This window comes from Silurus meridionalis, chromosome 5 (assembly GCF_014805685.1).
Source record: "Silurus meridionalis isolate SWU-2019-XX chromosome 5, ASM1480568v1, whole genome shotgun sequence".
Classification (NCBI taxonomy): Eukaryota; Metazoa; Chordata; class Actinopteri; order Siluriformes; family Siluridae; genus Silurus; species Silurus meridionalis.
In genome coordinates, this window is record NC_060888.1 from 3,531,972 (window position 1) to 3,556,767 (window position 24,796).

The following is a 24,796-nucleotide window of genomic DNA, read 5'->3' on the forward strand; positions in this document are numbered from 1 at the left end:
TTATAGCAGACATATAACAGCAGTTATTTGTATAAATAATAAATATTTCTAATGTTTTTATGTTATAGTTTTATGATAATATCATTGTTATTATTATGATTGTAATCAATTAATTAATTAAACAAGTAATTACTATATCAACGATTATAATAGTAAAAATAATAATAACAATAATAATACATTAAATCATTCATTGTATTATTATATTAATTATAACAATATTTATATAGATATATATAAAATATATAGCAAGAAGAAGAAGAAAAATTGTTATTATTATTAATTACATTCATCGACTGGTCAAATATTCATTCAATAATAATAACTAGTTAATAGTGAATTGTTATTATTTATAATTATTGTAATATTCGTATTATTATTATTATCGGTGTTTAAAAAGCATCACTGTTATTATTATTATTATTTTCATTATTATTATTATTATTATTATTATTAATAATAATAATCACATTTCTTTCTTTGTACTTTTACGACCTTCCCCGGAAGAGAAGCTCGGCCCGTTGCGCATGCGCAGTCAGCGAGTTGTCCGGGAGAAAAGCCGAGGCCGCCATGTTGGTTCCGTCACCACGTGAAGACTCCTGATCCAAAAGCCAGTGAAGTTTCCGGGGGCGGATCATTATTTTTATTTTTATTAGTAGAACTTAGTGCAGGAGAAGATCGTTTCTGCTCTCTCCTCCTTCCTCTATCCTCACAGCTCTGCTTAATGTCGACAGGCCAGTGAGAGCAGTGACAGCGATGCCCTCAGTAACACTGCCGCCCAAAGAGAACGCTCTCTTTAAGAGAATATTGGTAAGTTATGGGCTGTTTGAGCAAACTGCCCGCCTCAGGGGGCAACTGGTCACCTCAGGGCTGGTTAACTCACCGGGTTAGAGTTAACCACATGTCACCGGGAACGCGCTTTTTCTTTATTTAGACGGAGAAATCGAGTAAGTGTAGAAGTCGGAGGGCGTAGTGCAAATGACTTGAAGTCCCCTGTCCCAGTGCACTACATTGGTGATGATTGAGTGGCTCGTGCGCACTAGTTAGGTCTACTATGTAGTCATTAGAAAACGATTTGGAATTGGCCCATGTGGTTAGCAATGGTTTAAATAGTCCCTGTCCTGTTTTATTCTGTTACACTTCCACATTATAATATATTTTAAAATATGTATAAAATAGATATATATATTTACTTATTGTACCAAATTATTATTATTTTATCTATGTATAAAGTCTAAACTAATCCTGACAAGTTGCTAAGTTACCTGACGCTTCCCATCTAACTTCCTCTTAATAAGTAAAAAAAAAAAAAAAAAAAGAAATTCGTGAAGAATTAATCAAATCTAATCTCATACGAAAGCAAAAAGACATTTTATCAATTTTCTTGTAGAAATTAAAAACGTTTGCATCGCAAGTGTGCTTTGAGTCTTCTGACATCACAAGCTGATTTGCATATTCATGTGTCATTTGCATATCAAATCGTGTTAAGTGAAGAACGGAGGAATTAAGTGAGCAGTAAAACACCTGGACGGGTGGCGTCCTAGGAAAATCATCATAGCCATCGACGACGACGAACGACAGGGTGTGGAGTGATGAAGTGGAGTTACTGTTACGCTGTGGTATCAAAAAGTTTCAAGAAAGTACTTTATTTATCTAGGTTTCCACACTATCACCTTCAAAATAGTCCTCTTCCTGCCACTTATCTCCTGGAAGTCTTTTTGAAGCACCTCGTGCACCTTCTGCGATTCAACCTGGATCTCTGCAACAGGGTCAAAAAGTTGTTCTAACTTGCTGTCCATTAGTAACCCAAGTCAAAAGAACACCACAGTTTTTAATGTGCACACGTTGATGTCTTTTGGCACACTGACATGAAGGTCAGTGCTCCCTGTGACTGTGCGTGCATCCTTGTGCTGCCATCTGTTGGCGTGATTTGGAATGTCTAGTTTACTCCTCTAACACGGAGTAGCTTTAGGCACTGTGATACAAATTTCAGCTGATTACAAAATGCTTTTTATCCGTTTATAGATACATTTATAGATTTATAGAAAAATCACTTGCGCAGACAAATTCCGCAATTGGAAATTTGTCTGTAGGTCGGCGTAGGTGGATTAACCTGCAGATCGATTTTTGTCATTTTAAAGGTCTGTCATTAAAATAATTCGGTGTAATTACGTCTCTTATTCTGCGTTCTGATTAATCAGGATCGAGCAGACTGGAGAATTGACCAAATCCATGGTATTTTTACGAGATATTGAGTAACGTGTTTGCTTTCTCTTTTTCTCATGTTCATCAGAGATGCTACGAGCACAAGCAGTACAGGAATGGCCTGAAGTTCTGCAAGCAGATCCTGTCTAACCCCAAGTTTGCAGAGCATGGGGGTGAGTTCGCTGTGAACGTATGATTGTTTAGACCTGACTGTATGCTATATAAAATGTATATAAGGGGTTTAACGGTACACAAAATTGTGTATATAAGTGCTTGTGTGTGTTGCACATTTTAATATTGAATTTTCTAAAGATATGATCTGCTAACTTCTTTCAGCAGACTAACAAATGTCCTCATTGCTTCCATCCTTCATTCATTCACTCCCTCGATACGTGGAATTGTCAGGATTTTCTCCTTTTAAGAGAAATTCTTGAAGCCGGACATAAAACACAAAAGAATTCATAGCGCTAGACTGTGGTAAAAACAGAAGTGTCAGCGATTTCGTGAGTGCTCACAGCAACATCCGAGTTTTACGACGCAATACAAATCGTATTTCAGGTACGGAGCGAGCAGCCACAGTGACACTGCGCTAACTCTAGTTTCTTTTTCTTTTTTTCTTTCTTTTTTTTTTTACCTCTGGCATTGTTGTGTATGTTTTCAAGTTTAATAATAATAATTAATAAAAAAAAACATTTGTCACGCCGTTTAAAATGCGAGGCGGAGACTACACAAACTTGCGGTCCGCCACTTAATATGTTCCTGAGGTAACACTGAATTGAACTATTGTTCTCACGTAAAAAGGATTGAATTCAGAACACAGAATCGAAACACCCGTTACATCCCATTACATGTACCATTACATCCCTATATATATATATATATATATATATATATATATATATATATATATATATACACACACACATACACACACACACACGTGAATGAATGAATGAAATCACTGTCTCTGTACTGTTTACTGTCTTCCTCTCAGAGACACTGGCCATGAAAGGACTGACTCTGAACTGTCTGGGAAGAAAAGACGAGGCGTACGATCTGGTCAGAAGAGGCCTCCGTAATGACCTGAAGAGTCATGTCTGTATCCTCAACAGCGCCTGGGCGTGATCATTTGTTTATCAGTTGTTTGGATGTAATTTCTCTTTGTATTTTCTAAAACAGGAACAAGGTTTTAAAGAACTACCATAAACAACAAAAAAAACACCTCGTAGTGTGTGTGTGTGTATGTGTGTGTGGTTTCCTGTCCTTGACTCCGACCACACAGGCTGGCACGTATACGGTTTGCTGCAGCGCTCCGATAAGAAATACGACGAAGCCATCAAGTGCTACAGAAACGCTCTGAAATGGGACAAAGACAACCTGCAGATCCTGCGAGACCTCTCGCTGCTGCAGATCCAGATGAGGGACCTCGAGGGATACAGGGTGAGGAAGAAGGAGAAAGAGCGAACGAATGCGTTCTGCACCAGCGGTGCGCAATCTCATTCCTTTTTTGCGTTTTGTTTCTCCTAGGAGACCAGGTATCACCTGCTGCAGCTGCGTCCGGCTCAGAGAGCCTCGTGGATCGGATACGCCATCGCCTATCACCTGCTGCAGGACTACGAGATGGCGGCCAAAATCGTGGAGGAGTTCCGCAAAACCCAGCAGGCATGTCGCAAGCTTACACCTTTTTAACCACTGTTCCTTCAGCACTTTTGATAGATACTGACCTCTGCAGACCAGGAACATCCCACAAGAGCTGCAGTTTTTCCAGACATCGAGAACCCACATTCATTTAGGTGGCACCAAATGTCCTTACATTACAGTTCCATCATTGTTGAGGTGTACAGTTCAGTGATTGGTGCTTAAGAAGAGAAATGTAAAAATGTATAAGTAAAAATCTGGTAAATTTCCAGAAACTTTCAATGGGAACTTCATCTGAGGAATCTAGGAAATATTCCAAGTTGGGAATTTAATGGGAATTTATGGGAATTAATCAGAAATGTTTGGGAATTTATATAAACTGTATCGTATCCGAACATCCATATGAAAACATTTTTGGTCATAAGATGAAACGCGTGCAAATTAATACAGATTTACAAAATGACATTTTTGACTTTGATTTAATTGTCAATTGTTTTTTTACTACAATTAAGCTCCCTGTTATCTTGCAATTTTGTAAATTCCCAGTTTATTCCCATTAATTCCCATGGAAAGTTTCCAGTATTGAAAATTCCAACTCCATGCAGAGGTACGGTTCTGGTCACTTGTATCTCAGGAGCAGAAGGAGAAAGAAATAAGGATTATAAATTGTTTCAAAAAAGTTGTACAGTGTGATCAAGTCCATTTTGGAAAAGTTTCCGGATTCATGGTGGCGTCTCATCATGGTGAACTCGCTGTTTGAGGATGATACCATTTTTATATTCTTTTACACGACGTGTGTGTGTCTGTGTGTGTGTCTGTGTGTGTGTGTGTGTGTGTGTGTGTGTGTGTGTGTGTAGAAGTTCTATATTAACATACAGTACTCGTTTTTTCCGTTTCAGACCTCTCCAGATAAAGTGGACTACGAATACAGCGAGCTGTTGCTGTATCAGAATCAAGTGCTGCGAGAGGCCGGGCTTTACAAAGAAGCTCTCGATCACCTGATCACCTACGAGAAACAGATCTGTGACAAACTGGCTGTGGAGGAAACCAAAGGTGGGTTTCATTTTTGTCATGTTACTGAGAACACACATTAATGACCCCTGACTCTTTTGGAGACTCGGAAATGTTTAGTAAATGTAGAGTGTAGATTTTGTCACCATTGTTTCTTTGATACATTTATTTCTCTTCTCAAACGTAATGTAGGAGAGCTGTTGCTGGTGTTGGATCGAGCCAGTGAAGCCACAGAGGTTTATCGCCATCTGCAGGAGAGAAACCCGGAGAACTGGAGCTACTACCAGGGGCTGGAGAAAGCGTTGAAACCAGGTACCCAAACACACACACACAAACTCACTGATTACAGCATCTCCTCACTATTGATGCCTAACTCTGTCTGTGTGTCTGTGTGTGTGTGTGTGTCTGTTTAGGAAATGTGAAGGAGAGGCAGCAGATCTATGAAGACGTCTGGGTGAAGTTCCCTAAAAGTTTAGTGCCCAGGAGGCTTCCGCTTAACTTCCTTGCAGGTAAGTGTTTTATGTTCTCGTTCAAGGATACTGACAATCCATGAAGCCACACCCCTTTATTGGGACTGACAGGCACTGAGACCACACCTCCTTTACTGGGACTGACAGGCACTGAGACCACTCCTCCTCTAAGAAGACTGACAGGCACTGAGACCACTCCTCCTCTACAAAGACTTAAAGGCACTAAGACCACACCTCCTTTACTGGGACTGACAGGCACTGAGACCACTCCTCCTTTACTGGGACTGACGGCCACTGAGACCACTCCTCCTCTACAAAGACTGACAGGCTCTGAGACCACTCCTCCTCTACAAAGACTGACAGGCACTGAGACCACTCCTCCTTTACATAGACTGACAGGCACTAAAACCACTCCTCCTTTACTGGGACTGACAGGCACTGAGACCACTTCTCTTCTACACAGACTGACAGGCAATGAGACCACTCCTTCTTTACAAAGACTGACAGGCACTCAAGCAACATTGTTTTTACTGGGACTGACAGGCACTGAGGCCACACCTCTTTATAAGAATAATGGGAGAAACAGCCCAAAAGTAGGTGTGTCAAGCTTGTAGCATCAAATTTAAAAAGATTGTTGGTGTCAAAAGAGCTTCAACAAAGTATTGAGCCAAGGCTGTGAATACTTATGTAAATGTTTTAATAAAGTTACGAAGATTTTGTCATTATGGGGTATTGTTTGCCGAATTTTGAGGAAAATAATGAATTTAATCCATTTTGGAATTAATCTGTAACATAACAAAACTTGAAGAACAAAAATTCTGTAAAGACCGATAACCTGATAGGAATCAGCAGAGACCCACATTCATTATTGACTCATTAAAATAAAGGAATGAAATTAATGGCTGTTGTTCAGTTATAAAAAGTAGACTGCTCAATTAATCAGTGGACATCTCTTTTTCTCCCCCTCCCTTCCTCTGGATCTGTTCAGGAGAGAAGTTCAGGGAGTGTCTGGATCATTACCTGAGGGTGAACTTCAGTAAAGGATGTCCTCCTCTTTTCACTACGCTGAAATCTCTTTATCACGACAAGGAGAAGGTGCGAGACAGATTTGAGTTAAATTGCGTGTGTGTGTGTGTGTGTGTGTGTGTGTGTGTGTGTGTGTGTGTGTGTGTGTGTGTGTGTGTGTGTGTGTTGGAAGATATAACTCTGAACATGCTCCTGCTTGTAATTTGTCTTATGGCAGGTGTCAGTCATCGAGCAGATGGTGGTTGGGTATGAGGCGAGTTTGAGAAGCTCCAGGATGTTCAGCCAAAATGGTAAGTCATCAATGTCACAGTATAAAACACTGGGTATCTGTGGATTGTGTGAAAAAATAGTGTATGGATGTGAAATGTGAAGTATAACAGCACACTACAGCTGCCCAGAAGAGCATACAAGAGCTGTAACTGAACCAACCTGAACACAGTAGAACATGTTCTCCACTGTTACTAGGAGATTGCAAAACAAACAAACTCACTCGTGCAAGGATTGTAGCTGTGTGTGTGTGTGTGTGTGTGTGTGTGTGTGTGTGTGAGCAAACCACAAGAATAATTGCAGGCAGCAAAACAAGTCATAAAATCTGCTGCCTTCTCAAATGCTGAAAAATTTCTTCAATGATCATGGTGTTTAAATCACCATCGAAACCAGATCCAGAAAGGATTTCACACACACTTAAATAAAAATTACCTGCATTCTGGTTATTTTACTTACTGTCAGTTCGAACCACTCGGACTATCCTACTCTGCCTTCTGCCATCAACAGGGCTTCTTAGTCAATGGATGTTTTATGGTTTCAGTCTGGAGGCTTCCACAAGTTTGGGAAATACTCAGAAAAGAACGGTGTTTCTATTAAAATGTCAAAGTGTACAAATTTTGGTTGTATAGTCATATGTAGGTTCTTATAGGTATACGTTGATTTACTGTGTGTCGTAGTGATGATAAGCTTCAGCGAAGTGCATCTGCATAAAAGCTTTTCGTATCGTGATGCATCGTTTTTAAAATATGCGCATAATTTTATTTATGCATAAGTAGATGCACTACTTTTATTTCGCTAAACTGTTTCTCGAGTCCGTTCTCTCAGCACAGAAAACGAGGCGTGTCTTGAGAGTGACATTGAATACACATTAACATGGCAGAGGTAGAGCTGTAACTTCCTGGAGACAGAACAGGAAAAAAAAACGTCTGGTTTAAAAATATTTTTTTTTCTTTCTTTGGACTATAAAAGGCGTGTTTGTGAAGTTGCCATGCGTTAGAAGTCAGAAGGCGCTTGAGTAAATTGTTGATTTGCTGTCTGTCTAAACCAAAGTAATAAAAGCTATATGCAAATGAAGCATATATCATTACCATATCATATCAAAATATATTATGTTCAAATACACTTAAGCATCTATTATGCAGACCAAATGTACGTCAGTAATAACTCCTAATGTGTGTGTGGTGTGCAGATGATGGAAGAACTGAACCTCCAACCACCCTGCTGTGGGTTCAGTATTTCCTCGCTCAGCATTTCGATTATCTCGGACAACACGCCGTCGCCCTGGAGTACATCAACGCGGCCATCGAAAGCACCCCGACACTTATAGAGCTGTTTCTCATCAAGGCCAAGATCTACAAGGTAGAACACACAGACTGGTTATGAGTTTGAGAAGCGTTAATGTGTATATTTACAGTAAAAAGTTGCAGTGTTTTTGTGTATCGTATAAGAATAAAGGTTTTGAGGTTGACGTTTCCACTGTAGATTTGCTTAGAAAATCTATCCCGGTCTTAAAATCTGTCACAGACAGGAAACAGGATCCCCACAGCATGATGCTACCCCCACCATGCTTCACTTTGGTTGATTAGGATGATGATTTATTATTTCAAGTAGGGCTGCAACTATCAATTATTTTAGTAATCGAGTATTCTACCGATTATTCCATCGAGTAATAAGATAAGAAGTACTTTTTCTTTATGAAAGAGCAACATTAAATATACAAGAGAAAATAAGACGGTTCTCTTGAAATGAATTTTGTTTCCTTTTTTCCATTTTTATTGCCGAAATTGCATAAACGAATATCTGTGAAAACCCATTTAATGCCATATTACATCAAAATGCAAACTATACCCTGGGCCTCCTCACCTTCACTACAGCAGTAACTGACATTACTAACACCCTTGTGGCTGAATGAATCCAGCATCTAGTGGAACATCTTCCCAGAACAGTGGAAGTTATTATAACAGCAAATTGGGATTTAATGTGGATTGGGATTTTCAAAAAGCACATATGACTCTTATAGTCAGGTGTCCACATACTTCAAGGTTTTCTGCACTATGTAGAGTCTAAGCATAAATGTTATACCTTATAAAGTAAGCACCTGTAGAGAAAAGCAACCAATGTTTGAGGTTAGAATGTGATTTCTCGTTTTTTTGAATGTTTCTTATTTCTGGTTGGTTTTTTTCTCCGTCATCTGTAGCATGCAGGAAATATACAGGAAGCTGCACGATGGATGGACGAGGCTCAGGCACTCGACACTGCGGATCGCTTCATCAACTCTAAATGCGCCAAATACCTGCTCAGAGCTGGACTGGTCAAAGAGGCCGAGGAGATGTGCTCCAAATTTACCCGGGTCGGTGCATTATGAAAAAGTGGTCGTAGCCATACTGTAGATATTTAGACCAAAGCACTGATGGGAAACTCTGCATATCCAGAAAAACTGCCAATGTTTTAATAATATAGGTTAACCGAGATCGGGTTTGCAGATAAATGGGCACCGATAGTTGTTTGCAAAATCTATCAGCAAAAATCCATACCAATAGTTTTTCCGGGTCGTGGCTGAGAAGGTCCACTGTCATTATACAGTACTAGAGCGGCCTCTAGAGGTGAATCACGGACATCACGTGCTGTTTGTTTTGACACGCCCTGCAGTTCTCACCTCATTCATGTTCGTTAACTTAATAAAAAAATCTATTAGTAAATGTTGAAATTAACAAACAAAACGACACTTCTAAAGCATTTATTAACTTCATTTAATATTGCAATGTTACAGGGAATCCTACCCTAACAGTCATGCTTAAAATGGCTGTCTTTTAAAGGTCTTCACAAAGGCCATGGAATTTGTTTTATTTTTTTATCCAGTATCCATTTTCAAAACAATCGGTTGGTTAATCGGTTATCGGCAAGTACAATCCAGCTACCGCTAACGATATAATCCACTATTGTTTGTCCTCTAACAACAAAGGCTTTTCTAACGTTCTGTGCTGAAAACGTGTGCGCGTTTCAGGAAGGCACGTCTGCGGTGGAGAACCTGAACGAGATGCAGTGCATGTGGTTTCAGACCGAGTGCGCTCTGGCGTACAAAGCCATGAACAAATACGGAGACGCGCTCAAGAAGTGCCACGAAATCGAGCGAGTAAGTTAAAGCTTTCGGAAATTTGTTCTTAAGCGCAAACATCGCGGCGTGGCCGTTAACTCCTCCCTCTTTGTGTCTGCAGCACTTTGTAGAGATAACGGACGACCAGTTCGACTTCCACACATACTGCATGAGGAAGATGACCCTGCGCTCTTACGTGGCTCTGCTCAAGCTGGAGGACGGGCTGCGCATGCACCCGTTTTACTCTAAAACCGCGCAAACGGCAATCCAGATCTACCTCAACCTCCATGACAACCCGCTGAGCGACGACAGCAAGGAGTCCCAGGCAGACAGCGGTAAATCAACACACACACATGCTTTAAAGGAGCACTTTATCAATGTTTAGAGCCCTCTGCTGTCTGAAAGGTGAATTACAATGTAAGAAAGCTTGAGAGACTCAAAGTGTTTGAGAGATTCAGAGACTCAAAACTTGTGTATAAATATCACAGCAAAAAAATGTATACAACAAAAAATCTGTCTTTTCCCTATGCCAGGGTCCCCAAAAATATCTTAAAAGATTTAATTATATGTTTTACACAATCATATCTGTATTTAATAATGAAGTTTGGCTTTCAAACTAAAATTTCCATTAATTATTAATAAGGGTTGAGGCACCAATAGTTAATTGCTGGAACTATCGGCCAAAAAATCCATACCTATAGTTTTTCCGGGCTCTGGTCCACTGTCAATACGAGAGCGGCCTCTAGAGGCGAATCACTGACACTACACACTGTTTGCTTTTACAGACTGCATGCTGCACTCTATATTGTATATTTTTTATAATTTATTAATTATGTTTATTAATTAATATATTTATTTCCTTTAGCATATTTTCATGATTTAGTACTGAATTTTTATTTTGGACTGTTAATGTATATATTTAATAATGCGAGTCTCCCCCCTCCAAAGTGAACTTGACTGACAAGGAGATGAAAAAACTGCGGAACAAACAGAGACGAGCGCAGAAGAAAGCCCAGCTGGAAGAGGAGAAGAAGAACGCAGAGAAAGAGAAACAACTGAAAAACCAGAAGAAGAAGAAGGAGGAGGATGAGGAGGAGGTCGGAGGACCCAAAGAGGAGCTCGTACCCGAGAAACTGGCGAAGGTGTGTACTGTTGGAAAACAAAAATAGTTCTATAGGTGGCCATTTAAGACCTTCAACTCTAACCCATGTAAAGCAGATCTTTATGGAGATAGAAAGAAAATCAGGCTCGCTTCACTATATTGTGTTTTCTTCTAATAACAAGAGTTTAGGATCTCGAATATGTGGCTGATGTTTGTGGATATTAAAACCATTTAAAACACACTCAGTCCCATTTTGCTCTTATAAGAACCTCCACTCTTCTGGGAAGATGTTCTAGATTTTTTTGGAGATTTGTGCCCAAAAGGGTGTTAGTAAATTCAGGTGCTGATGCAGGTGAGGAGGCCTGGGTGTGCAATCAGCCTTCACATTCATCCCAAAGGTGTTCATTAGGGTTGAGATCAGAGCTCTGTAGCAGGAGAACCACTCCAACCCATGTGAAGCAGATCTTCATGGAGCAGGCTTTGTACAGGGGTGGGGTAATGCTGGAACAGGTTTGAATCTCCTAGTTCATGTGAAGGGAAAATTTCATGCTACAACATCCAAAGATAATTTATATACTATATATGTGTATATCTCACAAAAGTGAGTGCACCCCTCACATTTCAACAACCTTTATAGCATATCTACTCGAGGGACAATGCTATAGAAATGAAACGTTAATATATACTTATGCATGACTTTTGGACGACTGCTGACTTCGGCAGATCGAGAATCCCCTAGAAGAAGCAGTGAAGTTCCTGATTCCTCTGAAGAACCTGGTAAAGAACAGAATCGAGACGCACCTCCTGGCCTTCGAGATCTACTTCCGCAAAGGTGAGCGGACAAGCCCTGGAGATGAGGCTCGGTTCAGAGCCTGACGTTGCATGAAACTTGTATGAAGTAATATACAGTTTACAAAAGTTAGTGCACCCCTCTATTTCAGCAACCATTTTAGCATCTTTTCAAGGGTCAAAACTATAGAAATGAAAGTTGGAGATATTTTAGAGGAGTCATTGTGCAGCTTGTACACCAGTACAGATTTACTGTCCTCTAAAAAACAACTCAACATACAGCCATTATTCTCTAAATAACTGGTAACAAAAGTGAGTACACCCTCAGTGATGATAGCTGTATGTTGTGTAACTGTGTAAAAGCCACATGTACTCTGTTTCGTTCATCTGCCTCAGTGTCATCGCCGTGTGTGTGTGCGCGTGTGTGTTTTCACAGAAAAGTATCTGCTGATGCTGCAGTCAGTGAAGAGAGCGTACACTTTAGACCTTGACCACCCCTGGCTTCACCAGTGCCTCATCCGATTCTTCAAAGGAGGTGTGTGTGTGTGTGTGTGTGTGTGTGTGTGTGTGTGTAGATGCACACAAGCAGCAGTGTTGTATATTCTGTTCTCCACTCAGTCATGATTATAGACTCTGTATCACAACCTTATTCATTTGCTCTGTGTGTGTGTGTTTGTGTGTGTGTGTGTGTGTGTGTGTGTGTTGACAGTGGCTGACGGTAAGAATCTGCCCCAGCCCGTACACACTGTTCTCAAGCAGGAGATCACACGATTGTTTGGAGAGAGTGACCCAAAAACCTACAACAAGAACTTCCTGAGCAAGCACTCCAGCTCCATACCTCACAGATTAGCAGGTACACACACACACACACACACACACACACCTGAATACTATACAATGCTCCATATTCAGCCGAAGCAGGGATCAGAACAAAAAATCACATGATGGAGAAGCTGCTGAAGAAGAATGCACGTAGGATCTGATGGACCTTCCGTGTCAAACTTTCACTTTGCTGCAATTTATTGGCCCAGACCTCCATGGCGATATCTCAGTGAACACAAATGGTAGAAGAACTTGAGTGTCCTGCATAGAGTCCTGACCTTCTCAATCCCACTGAACACCTTTGGAATGAAATGGGACCCTGATTTGCACCCCGACCCCCTCATCCAACACCAGTGCTGGATTTTATAAGATTTTTATCCTTGTGATCTCGCATCACAGAGATGTTTTTCATATTTTGGAATCTCAGGTCAAATATGTGCAGTATTCATGTGTGTGTGTTTCTTGTAGGTGCTAAGATGATGGTGTATCTGGATCCCTCCACTGAGAGCACAGCCGCCGAGTTGGCTACGTCCCTGGACAAGTCTCTCACCGGCAGAACCATCAAGGTACCGATAATTGGACTCATGTTACGTTAGGGACAGAACAGCACCAATTACACCATTAGTCTCAACTTTTTGATACCACCTCATACAAATATTTGAAAATTGTTTTATTCTGTGCTCATGTGAGTCTTTGTGTGTGTGTGTGTGTGTGTGTGTGTGCGCGCGCACGTGTCAGACGTGCACCGAGGTTTTGCAGGGCTTAAAGGACGGCAGCTTGGGTTCAGAGCAGCAGAAGGTCCTGGAGTCGTACCGCTCTTTCTGCCACGGGCTCTACCCTTACTGCCTGGCCTTTATGCCGCCCGGTTACCAGGACAACGCTGCCATCACCACCAACGGAGACCTGCCCTCCGGCGACCACGAGGACGTGACCAACGAGATATGAGATGTTTGGGGGAGGGGGGAGTTTGGATTGTGTTTGGGTTTGTGTGGTTGGATTTCAATATGCCTGAGATGTGACTCTACTGTAGAAACCGGACCGGGACTCTGTCCTGCACGGCAGTACGCCTGTTTTTACGTTTGATTTTGATTCTTTTCTTTTCTTGCTTTCATTCTTCCGTTCCTTTTCTTTCTTACTTTTATTATTAACATTGCTGACGACTACTCTAAAGAAAAAGAAAAAAAAATAACCGACACCCGAGAGAACAGAGCGTAGATGAAGACGGCTGATACGCGCACCTGCTTCTTATGATTTTAAGAGTAATTTATATAAAAGAATGTTCGAGAACAAAAAAATAGGAGCGCTCATCGAGTCAGGTGGCCGAGTACCAAACGTGTGAGGGGCGGAGCTTCTAACAGGGTGCAGGTAAAGGTGTGTGCAGGGGGTGGAGTTAAAGATCCGGTGAGGACTTCCTGCACAGCTGCTACAAGAAAAGACTGTGACGTCTCTCTCTTTCTCTCTCACTCTCTTTTTTTTTTTTTTTTTTTTTTTTAAATATATTTTTTTTTTACCCCCTTTAATTTTTTTGTCTGCTTTTGTCTTTTTTTTTTGGGTTTCTTTTCATTGTCTTCCAAATTTGTTCGGTGTCCTGACGCTTTGAGTGTTGTCTGCTCATAACCGTATCCAACAACCTCTGTCCATTTTTTTTTTTTGTTTGTTTGTTTTGGAATCTGCTGCCATAATTTCAAGAACATGAGCCTCCCTGCCCTTCATACCACCGTCTAAACTCGGGATCGTCCACGCGACACCTTTACAAATAAAACTAATTGAATTTCAGAGGATATGAGGACGAATACGCTGAAGTGCAGACGTTTGCACACCCTTTGGACAAAAATAAAGAACACAGATTTATGTAACAAGCAGTTCATGTGTTATTTATATCTCCAACCACAATTTAAAAAATAATGGTGTAAATAACAGAATGCGATTATTTGCAAATCTCATAAATCCATATTTTATTTAGAATAGAAAATAGAAAAGTTAATGTTTAAACTGAGGAAAGTCCATTTTAAGGGGGAAAAAAAATATTTTTAATTTGACGTGTATAACACGTCTCAGAATTATTTTTTCGACGGGGAAAACAAAAGTCTGGAAAAAGTAAGTGTAATTGAAACGAAACAGTTTTAGAACATTTTTTCAACTAATGAGGGTAATTTTCAGCAGGTCAGTAAGAAAAAGTGTATCTTTTCAGCAGAGTCAGAAGTAAAGATGGGCAGAGCTTCACCAGTCTGTGAAAGACTACAATTTCAGAATAATGTTCATCATAAAATTCCAAGATATCCAGTTATATATCATTTACAATAAATAATATCAAAAGTTTCGAAGAATGTGGGGAAATCTCTGCACAAGGGACTAAAATCAATGTGATCTTCAGGTGCATTCAAAAGTCATTATTCTGTAATGGAAATCGCATGGACTCATTAACAGTTTGCATGTTATTCACAAATACAGGTTAAATCTTTATCATGCAAAGAAGAAAGCATGCGTGAACGTGCTCCAGAAATGCAGTCATCCACTCTGGGTTGTAACTCATTAAAAATGTTTAGAGGCGGAACCGGAAAACTGTTCTGGAGTCAGACGATTTCTTTTTGGAAACCATGGACAACATGTCCTCCAGACTAAATAGGATAGGGACCATCTGACTTCTCAGCGCTCTTTTCAAAAAGCCACATCTCAGATGGTATTGAGTGCTTTAGTGCCTGTGGAATGGGTGATGGGTGAAACATTGATTTTCTTTCAAGCCCAGACTATAGAATATAATATACACTATATGGCTAAAAGTATGTGGACTCCTGGCCATCACTCTCATATATGATTTGTCTGCAAACAGCTAACAGCACAATGCTAGCAAGTCTTTATGTTGTATTACATTTTTCTTAACTGGCACTAAGAGGCCCAGGTTTCAAAGCCCCTGTGCACTAAACAAGCTCCACTCAGACATATTTGACCAAAGGTGTTAATAAATACAGAAAAGACACTCATAATGCTGGTCACTGATATGTTCCTTCTTTATTTCATTCATCAGGAGATAAGAAGGTTGAGATCGGGTAGTTTTACAGAAATTAGCGTTGTGATTAAAGCCTGGCTCGGAGAGATTTGTGCGTCCTGCTCTCTTCACGCTGACCCTGAGCGCTCAGGAATGTGTGGTCCAGGTACAGGTGTGTCGTAAGGAATTCTGGGAACTCACTCTTTTGGACCAGCTCCAGAAACATGGCCACTGCTGTGATTAATCTCTCTTCATCTTTGCTGGATAGAATAGTTATTTAGAAAGTCTTTGAGGACAATGTGAAGAACATATTTTGAATGATAGGTTTAAAAAACACAGCTCAAACTTTACACCATTCTCGATTCTATTTAGTGAGGCAGTTTATTTAACTCCCTATCAGATCCCAAGCTTACTAACAACAGAAACACTATATGAGCAAAAGTATTGGAGCGTCTGACTTTTGGAATGTAATGTTATGTAACTGAGCAGCTATGGGGTTAATGGTCTTGTTCGGGGGCTCAGGAATGGCAGCTTGGTAAGGGTGGGATTTGAACTCACGACCTTCTGATCCAAACTGCAATGTTCAAACCACTAAGCTGCCATCTTCCTCCTTCATATATACAGTAGGACATTTAAAGAAATAAGAATTTAATTTGATTTAATTAAGGAAGATTACTGACTAGGACAGGGGTTTGCTTAAGTTGAATCATATCCATGAAAAAAATGTTGATTATGTTTTATGAATTGCAAAACATATTTCCAAATTTATGTCAATATACACTGATCAGGCATAACATTATGACCACCAACCTAATATTGAGTTGGTCCACCTTCTGCTGCTAAAACAGTCGTGACTCTTCAAGCGTTAACAGCATGAACTTCTTCAGCAGTTTGAGCTACAGGAGCTCGTCGGTTGGATTGGTCCACACGGACCAGCTCCTCACGTGCATCACTGAGCCTCGGCCGCCCACGACCCTGTCGCCGGTTCACCACTGTTCCTTCTTTGGAGCACTTTTGATAGATTCTGACCACTGCAGACCAGAACATCCCACAAGAGCTGCAGCTTTGGAGATGCTCCAACTTAGACGTCTAGACGTCACAATTTGTAAAACTTGCTCAAATCCTTACGCCCATTTTTCCTGCTTCAAACATCAACTTTGAGGACAAAATGTTCACTTGCTGCCTAATAAATAAATCCACCCACTAACAGGTGCCATGATGAAGAGATCGTCAGTGTTCTTTACTTCATCACTCAGAAACTTACAATGTCATAATGTTATGCCTGATCAGTGTATGTCATATTATGGAAGAAAATGTTTTTTTGGCTTGAGGTCGTTTCCCTGTAACAAACTAAGAAACAAACAAATGTCTTCATAGTAAAAATCAGGAATGAATATTAAATATACCTCTCAGTCTGACAGCACATTTCTGCCCTCAGATCAAACATCATGCTTTGTGTCAAATTCCGGACAAACCCACGAGTTACCATGGTCTTCCCATCATCCTCTAGTTTTACCTGGTGTCTGATCCACTGCCACACCTGCACCACAGAGGAGCATCTGAAACCAACTCAAATCCAGGTGCAATGAAATCATATGAAACGTGACACCAACCTGAGATCGAGAGATTTCTGCTGTAGCTGAATCTTCCACCTGCCCCTTATAGAAGAAATGTCCTCTACCTGACACAAGAAACATAAACACAGTAGAAAAGCAGAATTGTGTGAATCTGCCCACTTCAAAATTCTTTTCAATTTCTTTCAATTTTTTTTTTTTGGTATCAAGCTCATAATTGCACAATAAAATGGAGTCACAGAAAAAAAATCTGCAACATTCCCTGATTGATTTCTTTTGAAATGAAAATGCTGCCATTGTAAAAAGATGTAACATATTGATTGTGTTATTATAAAATAATTTCAGAGACAAGTTACTATTTAAAAACAAATTTTAAAAAAGTATAGTTAATAATAAAATAATGCTAAAATATTTCTCCATTATGCTTCTTTAAAATAAACCAGTGAAAGTGTTTAAAACTATTTATTAAAAATTTAATTAGTTTTAAGAAAAGTAGCTATTTTTATTATTTTATTGCTGCAAATGCAGTTGTTTTGCCCCCAAAAAATTCTTTACATTATATATCTATTTTTTGGCCAGAATTCGGTAAATTTGACATCACAAATGCAAGAAAGAGAACTCAATACACAATTACATCAATACACATGATTTCAAAGTAGAGCAAAGTGAAAAGTTTTTATTAAAAAAGTGAGCAAAATTAAATGTTTGGTAAAAAAAAAAAAAAAAAAAAAAGAATAAAAGCAAAAAGAAATGTATTATTTTTATAATTACTTTTTGCAAATCCAAAGCTCTTTTAAGTGGTTAAACTTTCATTATTTGTTAGCAACATTTGTGCAATTTTTTAAAGATTGTTGTATTTGCACCTGAGAGCCACGCTTCGATGAACAACACACCGACTGCAATGTTGTGCCTCAATCCGTACAATGTTACTCCGCCCTGCAAAGAGATGTTTCTTCATAATAGCACATATTACATCAAATCAAAAATATTGGGACGTCTGACTTTTCCATCCATATGTGGTTCTTCCCCAAACTCTTACCACAAAAACACTTGTTTAAAACGTCTACTGACACGCTAGCATTAAATCTGTTCTTCAATTGAACTAGGAGACCCAAAGGGAGGTGGAGTGGAAGTGCAAGATCTCCTGCTATAGAGCTCTAAACCCTATTGAACACCTTTGGGATGAATGTGAATGCTGACTGCACTCAAGGCCTCCTCACCTCACCAACATCAGTACCTGACTTTACTAACACTCTTATTCCTGAATGAGCACAAATCTCCATATAATCTAGTGGAACATCTTCAGAGAAGAGTGGAGATTATTATAAGAGCAAATGGAGACTCGATGTGGAACGGATGTTCAAAAAGCATATTCAAATCTTATGCTCAGATGTCCACAAACTTTGGTCCAAATGGTGTAGCACCAGAGTGACTTCAGCAAAACCTTGATTTTAAGGAATCCACTAATTAAAAAATCTGAGCTAGTTGTTACGTCATAAAATAGAAGAGCCAATCATGTTCCAGTATGCAAATGACCTTACAGAGGTTAAGCAGGAAACAGGGTGGTGCTTATAAATTTGGAAGTGTTCAAAACTCTCAGGAATCTGGCTCTACATGTCTCGAGGTGATGCTTCAACAGCATTATACTTGAATAAGAAAGGGACTGACCGCTGGCATAGTAAGCAGATCTTCAGGAGTTATGTTGACATCGTTGCGTAGCTCCTGGAGCTGGTTCTGTCCTTCACAATGGAGCTGGAACAACTGTGAGGAAAAACAGAGAGAGAAAACATGAAAAAAAAGAGGATCAGAATGTTGCTGAGTCGAAGTTACATTGAGTTACACTATATGGACAAAAGTATGTGGACACCTGAACGTAAAATGGGTATGTGTAACCTCAACTCTTCTGGGAAGATGTTCCACTAGATTTTGTGGAGATTTGTGCTACAATGGTGTTAGTAAAATCCGGTACTAATGTAGGTGACGTGAGGAGGCCTGGGGTGCAGTCAGTGTGAAAATTTTGTCCCAAATAGAGTGTTCAATAGGGTTGGAGCTCTATAACGGGAGATCTTCCACTCCATCTCATGTAAAGCATATCTTCATGGAGCTTGCTTTGTGCACATGGGCATTGTCATAATGGAACAGGTTTGGGTCTCCTGGTTCAAGTGAAAAGAAAATGTTATGCTACCAAGTGCAAAGACAAAGTTTCTCGAACACTGTATTAACAGTTTGGGGAAGAAACACATATGCCTGAGAAAGTCAGATGTCCCAATACTTTTGCCCACATAGTGTACCAAAGTGTCAGATATGTGATGTGGAATTTACTTTCTGCATGGGTTCAATCAGGTTCATGTCATACACCATGAAGCCGTCGACTCCTGCTTTGATTTCCAAGAGCTTTAATCTAAAAAAATCCAGATACATCAGGACATGTGAAGTGAGAAGACAAACAGCAGCAGTATTGTGACATTGACATCTGTTTTTTTTTTAGATATTCCACATCACAGTTTTGTAGTTTTGAGAAAAAAAAACTCTACTACAAAATGGAGCTAACATCATCCTGTCTTTCAAATCAACCATGTCAGTAGACCTGTTGGTAGATTTCTCAAACGTCAGTGCTCATTCGGCTACTGTATGTTTGCTCGAGCACATGTTTTTGATGTACACTATATGAACAAAAGTTTGTGGACACCTGACTATGGGATTTTGTGCTTTTTGAACATTCCACATTTAGTCCCCATTTGCTGTCCACTCTTCTGGAAAGATGTTCCACTAGATTTTGTAAAGATTTGTGTAAGATTCATTCAGCCAGTTGAGATGACAAGGCCTGGGGTGCAGTCAGAGATAAATCCATCCCAAAGGTGTTCGAAATGGTCAGAGCTCTAGAGCAGGAGATCTTCCACTCCAACCCACGTAAAGCATATGCTCATGGAGCTGGCTTTGTGCACAGGAGCACTGTCATGCTGGAACAGGTTTGGGATTTCAAGTTAAGGCAAAATTTCAAAAAATCTTCAAACGCTTCAAATTTGTGGTAGCAGTTTAGGAAGAAGCACATATGGCTGGATAAGTGAGGTGTCCCAATACTTTTGTCCATACAGAGTACTTTTAGAAAATTTGACCAAAGAATTTAAATAAAATCCTCAAAAGCTCTAAAATGTCAAGAACTTATAACTTCAAATCCTGACTCTTTAAATAGAATTTTATTCAACAGCCGATGTCTTGCCTGGTGACGGTGTTCAGGACGGTTGTATACTCTGCGCTGTGGGTGTTTGTGGGTAACAGCAGTGCTGCCATGCCCCCGGTAGCCAGAGCGCCCCTGCGATGACACGTCTGCACCAGCAGATCCATGTAGCTACGCAGGAAACGCTTCTCCATGTTTACGTACTTACTGCGATCAGGGAGCAGGAACTCGGCACGATGACCTGATCAGAACAGAGGTGTCTGTTTGTCTCGGCTGTACTTCGACTTCAACCCGTAATTACAGTCAGGAAAATGTGAGAAAATTCACACACCGAATTTGTTGACGAAGGATGCTGAGTAATCCCAGATGCCACAGTTCAGACCGGCAGAATGCTCCCTGAGCTCGTACAGGATCTCGTCCATCTCAAACGTCGCCAGTACACACTCTATCAGAACAGTCGCTTTGATACTGCCCACTGGCAAGCCCAGCTACCACACACACACACACACACACACACACACACACACACACACACACACACAAATTGTCTCAATATTTTAATTCTTCCATTGGCAATTATTAATGCAGCTAAAATTCTCAAATCAATCATAATCATACTGCAAATGTCCCCACAAACTGAATATCAAGGCCCTGTCTTTTTAGGGACATGCATACAATTTAAACACACACACACAGACACACACAGACACACACACACACACACACACACACACACACACACACACACACACACTTGTTGTAATTTTTGCATTGGCAATTATTAATACAGCTAAAAGTAGCAAATCTATAACCATAACCTTACTACAAATGTCCCCACAAAACCGAATATTAAGGTCCTATCCTTTTGGGGAAATATATACACTTTAAATACACATACACACACTCTTACACACAAACACACAGACATTTGTCTTGAAATTTTACAATCAGCAATTATTAATACAGCAAAAAGTCTCGATTCTATGACCATAACCTTACTGCAAAAGTCCCCACAAGGGTGAATATTAAGGTTCCATTATTTTGGGGACATGCACACACTAAACACACACACACACACACACACACACACACACACACACACACACACACACACCTCATATTTTTCCATTAGCAATATTTAATGCAGCTTTATGTTTTAAAACTATGACCATAACGTACTACAAATATCCCCACAAGGACAAATATCAAGGCATACATACACTTAAAAAAACACAAACACAATAGTATTTCTATCTTTCCATCGGCTATTATTAATGCATAATTGTATACTCTTTATTTAAATTAGGAAGGTATTTCATAAAAGAAGCCTTTAAAGATGGTTTCGAAATATAATTGCACTGTAACCAAAATACAGGTGTATGTCCTCACCCTGTCCTCAGTCCAGAGAAAAATCTGATTCCACAATCTGGCTTCCAGGTAACTCTCAACCTTCAAGAATATTAAACATTTAATTTTATTATCTCTGGTTAGTGCTTTAATTTCAGGTGCATACAAATACACTATACTGACAAAAGTATTGGGACACCTGAATTTTCCACTCATGTGGTTCTTTTTCAAACTGTTAGCACAAAGTTGAAGACACGCAGTTGTATGAGCGTCTTTGGATGTGGGACAATGAAATCTTCCCTTCACTTAAACTAGGAGACCCACATCTGTTCCAGCAGTACAATGCCCCTGTGCACAAAGCCAGCTCCATGAAAAAAAAAAGGTTCAGATGAGAAAATTTGGAGTGGAAGTTCTCCTGCTATAGATCTCTGACCTCAACCATATTGAACACTCTATATGGGATGAATTGAAACACTAACTGCACCCCAGGCCTTCAAATCTTCACAAGCACCCTTTGAAATCTAGTGGAACATCTTTCCAGAAGAGTAGAAGTTATTATAACAGCGAATGGGGACTAACTTTGGAATGGGATGTTAAAAAAAAAGGAAATTTTATGGTCAGGTGTCAGCAAAATCTTTTGTCCATATAGTGTAATATTGAGTAAAAAGTAAAAAGTACAGAATCATTTCTCTATGTTACTCTGAAGTTTTAGATCCAATCCACAGAAATAATAATCACAGTACAAAAAAAAAAAAAGGTATTAGGTTTCCTCTGATTAAAAGATTTGAAAGATATGAACACACTGTATAATATTAAAAATCTCGGACCTTAGACAGGTAGAAAAATGGCCCGCTCTGGTTCTCGAGCAGCAGCTTTGCATTATGGAACATCAGCAAACCAAAATCGAAGAGCGGACCTGGAACCTCACGACCGTTTACCTGTTGATACAACAAACTCAAACCTAATTCTACAAGACACAATTCTCTTGAATCGATTAGCCTTTACATGCTTTGTTATTAAAGAAGCACTGTTTGTTACCAACAGGTTGTGCTCCACCATGTTCCAGGCACGAGGGCGGAGCATAAGAATCGGGGCCTGGGAAATGGCTGGGGCATCTATTTGAAGAAAAGGGAGCGAAATAACACATTGCACTGCATAGACATTTGTGGCACCCATGTTCACTGACCATGTTCTTTACCTGCATTCATCAGCACCATAGAAGTTTAAAGAAAATCTATTGTTCATAAAAAAAAAATATAGGTTTTGTGTTATTCATTATAGGATACTTTTCTGCTAATTCGGAAATCTGTTTTTGTTTTCTGCTTTGGTTTGTATAGAACTTTTTTAGAACATATTGAGTAAATTATGTGGGAGGGAGGTTTTAAATGGAATTTTAGACAATTAAAAAAAAAACTAGAAGATACAAAATTTTACAATTCTAGATTAATTATAAATAGTCTAAAAGTTCACAATGAATAATGACAAAACAGAGTATAGTAAACAGGGTTTTAAAAAACATTGTATTTAATGGATTTGTTCATTGATTTATTTTCTGAACATTTTACAGTAAATTTGACTTCACAGCAGCCGAATCGGGACATAAAAATCTTTTGTAAATTATGGAAATTTTTTTTGTAAATTATGGAGAAGCAGCAAAAACTCACCCGGAAACTGATTATGCACGACCTTATAGACGTTATAGATGCCTTTTATCTGATTGTAGTAAGTCGGACAGTTGCCATCATCGAAATCTACCTGCGAAAGATGTGACGAAGATGTCAAGAATATGAAATTCAGATTCAGGTTCAGAGACCCCAATCTAATGAAAAACTGTGTGGAGTGTGAAGGGGGTCTTAAAAACAATATATAAAAAATTTCCCTAAAAGGGAAAAAAACCCGCAAATCTTATGTCAATGATACGCACAAAAGGAATATTGTCACACAACTCAAATATTGCAACTCAATTATTTATTTTTTTATTTCAAAATGAACTGGGTAAAGTGCTGTTCATGAAGCCCAAACAAATAAAACACTTGAATAATCCTTATTAGCATTATTTTGAATTGCGCATTACTTGTATTCCTTGTGCTGATGATTTGAGGCCCTGCGTGAGACGCTGCGTGTCACAGGGTGAAAGGTCACCGATGTCCACATGTCTGCACTGCAGTCGAACAGGGACGGGACTCACTCTCCAGGACGGATCGTTCCGGATGTGAGCCGTGTCCTCCAAAAAATCGGGCAGTTCTTCAGTAAGATCCAGCTGAACCTTGCGCAGGATTCTGGTCTTCAGGACCTGCAAAAAAAATACAAATAAATAGAGGACTTTCTCAACTCAAATAGAAAATCACATTATGAACTTGTTATGAGCTGACAACATTTTAGTTTTTCGTGTCTTTTTTACATCACCTTATCCACGTCTGGTTGGAACCTGGAGCACAGATCTGCTAGAAAGTGCAGAGCTTCGGGGCTGAACAGAGTCTCAAACTCCGTCTGCAGCCCCGGAGGTGGAGGCTCCACTTCTATGCTGTTTGGTGCCTGTGTGCCAATGGTTTAGTTATAATACTGCAATACTCTTCATTGCAGGTTACGATTATACAGCGTATTTTATGGTACACATAAAGAGCAAAGTTTAACCTTTGTTGAGTTTTCAAATGCAATTGCTTTTTAATAAAATAATGCTTTAAAAAAACAACAAATTGGACACACTTACCAGCATTCTGCCCAGCACTCAGTCCCTCTTGAGTTGGACTTTGGTAAGGGTCATCGCACTTCTGGCTGGTAATAAAAGCAACAAACCAGACATGAGCAAAATCTGCTCAACTCATTAATCTGTTTAATTATTTAGTTATCTTCTAAATCTTTATAGACAGTATGTAAATTCAAGTTAGGAATTTAAAGCCAGGTTCATGTTTAAATGCTGTAGAGAAATCAGCTGCATGAAAATGACTAAAATTACTAATCGATTATTTTAAGAAAGAAATAGTTATTTTTGAGAATGTTTATTTGCATGAACGAGTCATAATGATTTTCATTGTTTGAAATGTTTTAGAAAAGAAAACAAATAAAAATGTTATTAGAATTACTACTATGAAATTTTTTTTAAAAGGTAAAAAAAAAGGATATTTAAGTACACACAAAATATCCAATATTTACCTCTGCTGGACTTTGCACATTGTTTTTTTTTTCCACGAAGTTACAGTGCAGAATACAAACTTTATACATGCACATACTGTTTCCTACATACACACATTATACATGTACATACACACATTATACATGTACATACA

The 24,796-nt window shown here is 39.4% G+C and overlaps 2 protein-coding genes across 2 annotated transcripts; one reads left to right on the forward strand and one right to left on the reverse strand.

Moving 5' to 3' along the window:
- Positions 1-535: 535 nt before the first annotated feature.
- Positions 536-14,280, forward strand: naa15a (N-alpha-acetyltransferase 15, NatA auxiliary subunit a). Its single transcript, XM_046849199.1, has 20 exons — positions 536-810; positions 2,294-2,378; positions 3,200-3,304; positions 3,488-3,645; positions 3,733-3,867; positions 4,743-4,896; positions 5,047-5,166; positions 5,268-5,363; positions 6,313-6,419; positions 6,568-6,640; positions 7,807-7,976; positions 8,815-8,967; positions 9,622-9,750; positions 9,833-10,046; positions 10,660-10,853; positions 11,537-11,645; positions 12,039-12,137; positions 12,312-12,455; positions 12,893-12,990; positions 13,163-14,280. The coding sequence occupies exons 1-20, from the start codon at positions 757-759 to the stop codon at positions 13,367-13,369; spliced, it is 2,604 nt and encodes an 867-aa protein (XP_046705155.1). The 5' UTR covers positions 536-756; the 3' UTR covers positions 13,370-14,280.
- A 1,134-nt stretch (positions 14,281-15,414) lies between these two features.
- Positions 15,415-24,716, reverse strand: mlsl (malate synthase-like). The gene is made up of 16 exons (XM_046849201.1): positions 24,663-24,716; positions 24,220-24,284; positions 23,916-24,044; positions 23,584-23,802; positions 23,174-23,264; positions 22,548-22,624; positions 22,337-22,447; positions 21,552-21,611; positions 20,494-20,650; positions 20,205-20,403; positions 19,307-19,385; positions 18,653-18,745; positions 17,848-17,920; positions 17,024-17,091; positions 16,817-16,950; positions 15,415-15,670 (listed from the first exon to the last, which is right to left on the reverse strand). Exons 2-16 carry the CDS (start codon positions 24,223-24,225, stop codon positions 15,499-15,501), a joined length of 1,668 nt encoding a protein of 555 aa, XP_046705157.1. The 5' UTR covers positions 24,226-24,284; positions 24,663-24,716; the 3' UTR covers positions 15,415-15,498.
- Positions 24,717-24,796: the final 80 nt, after the last annotated feature.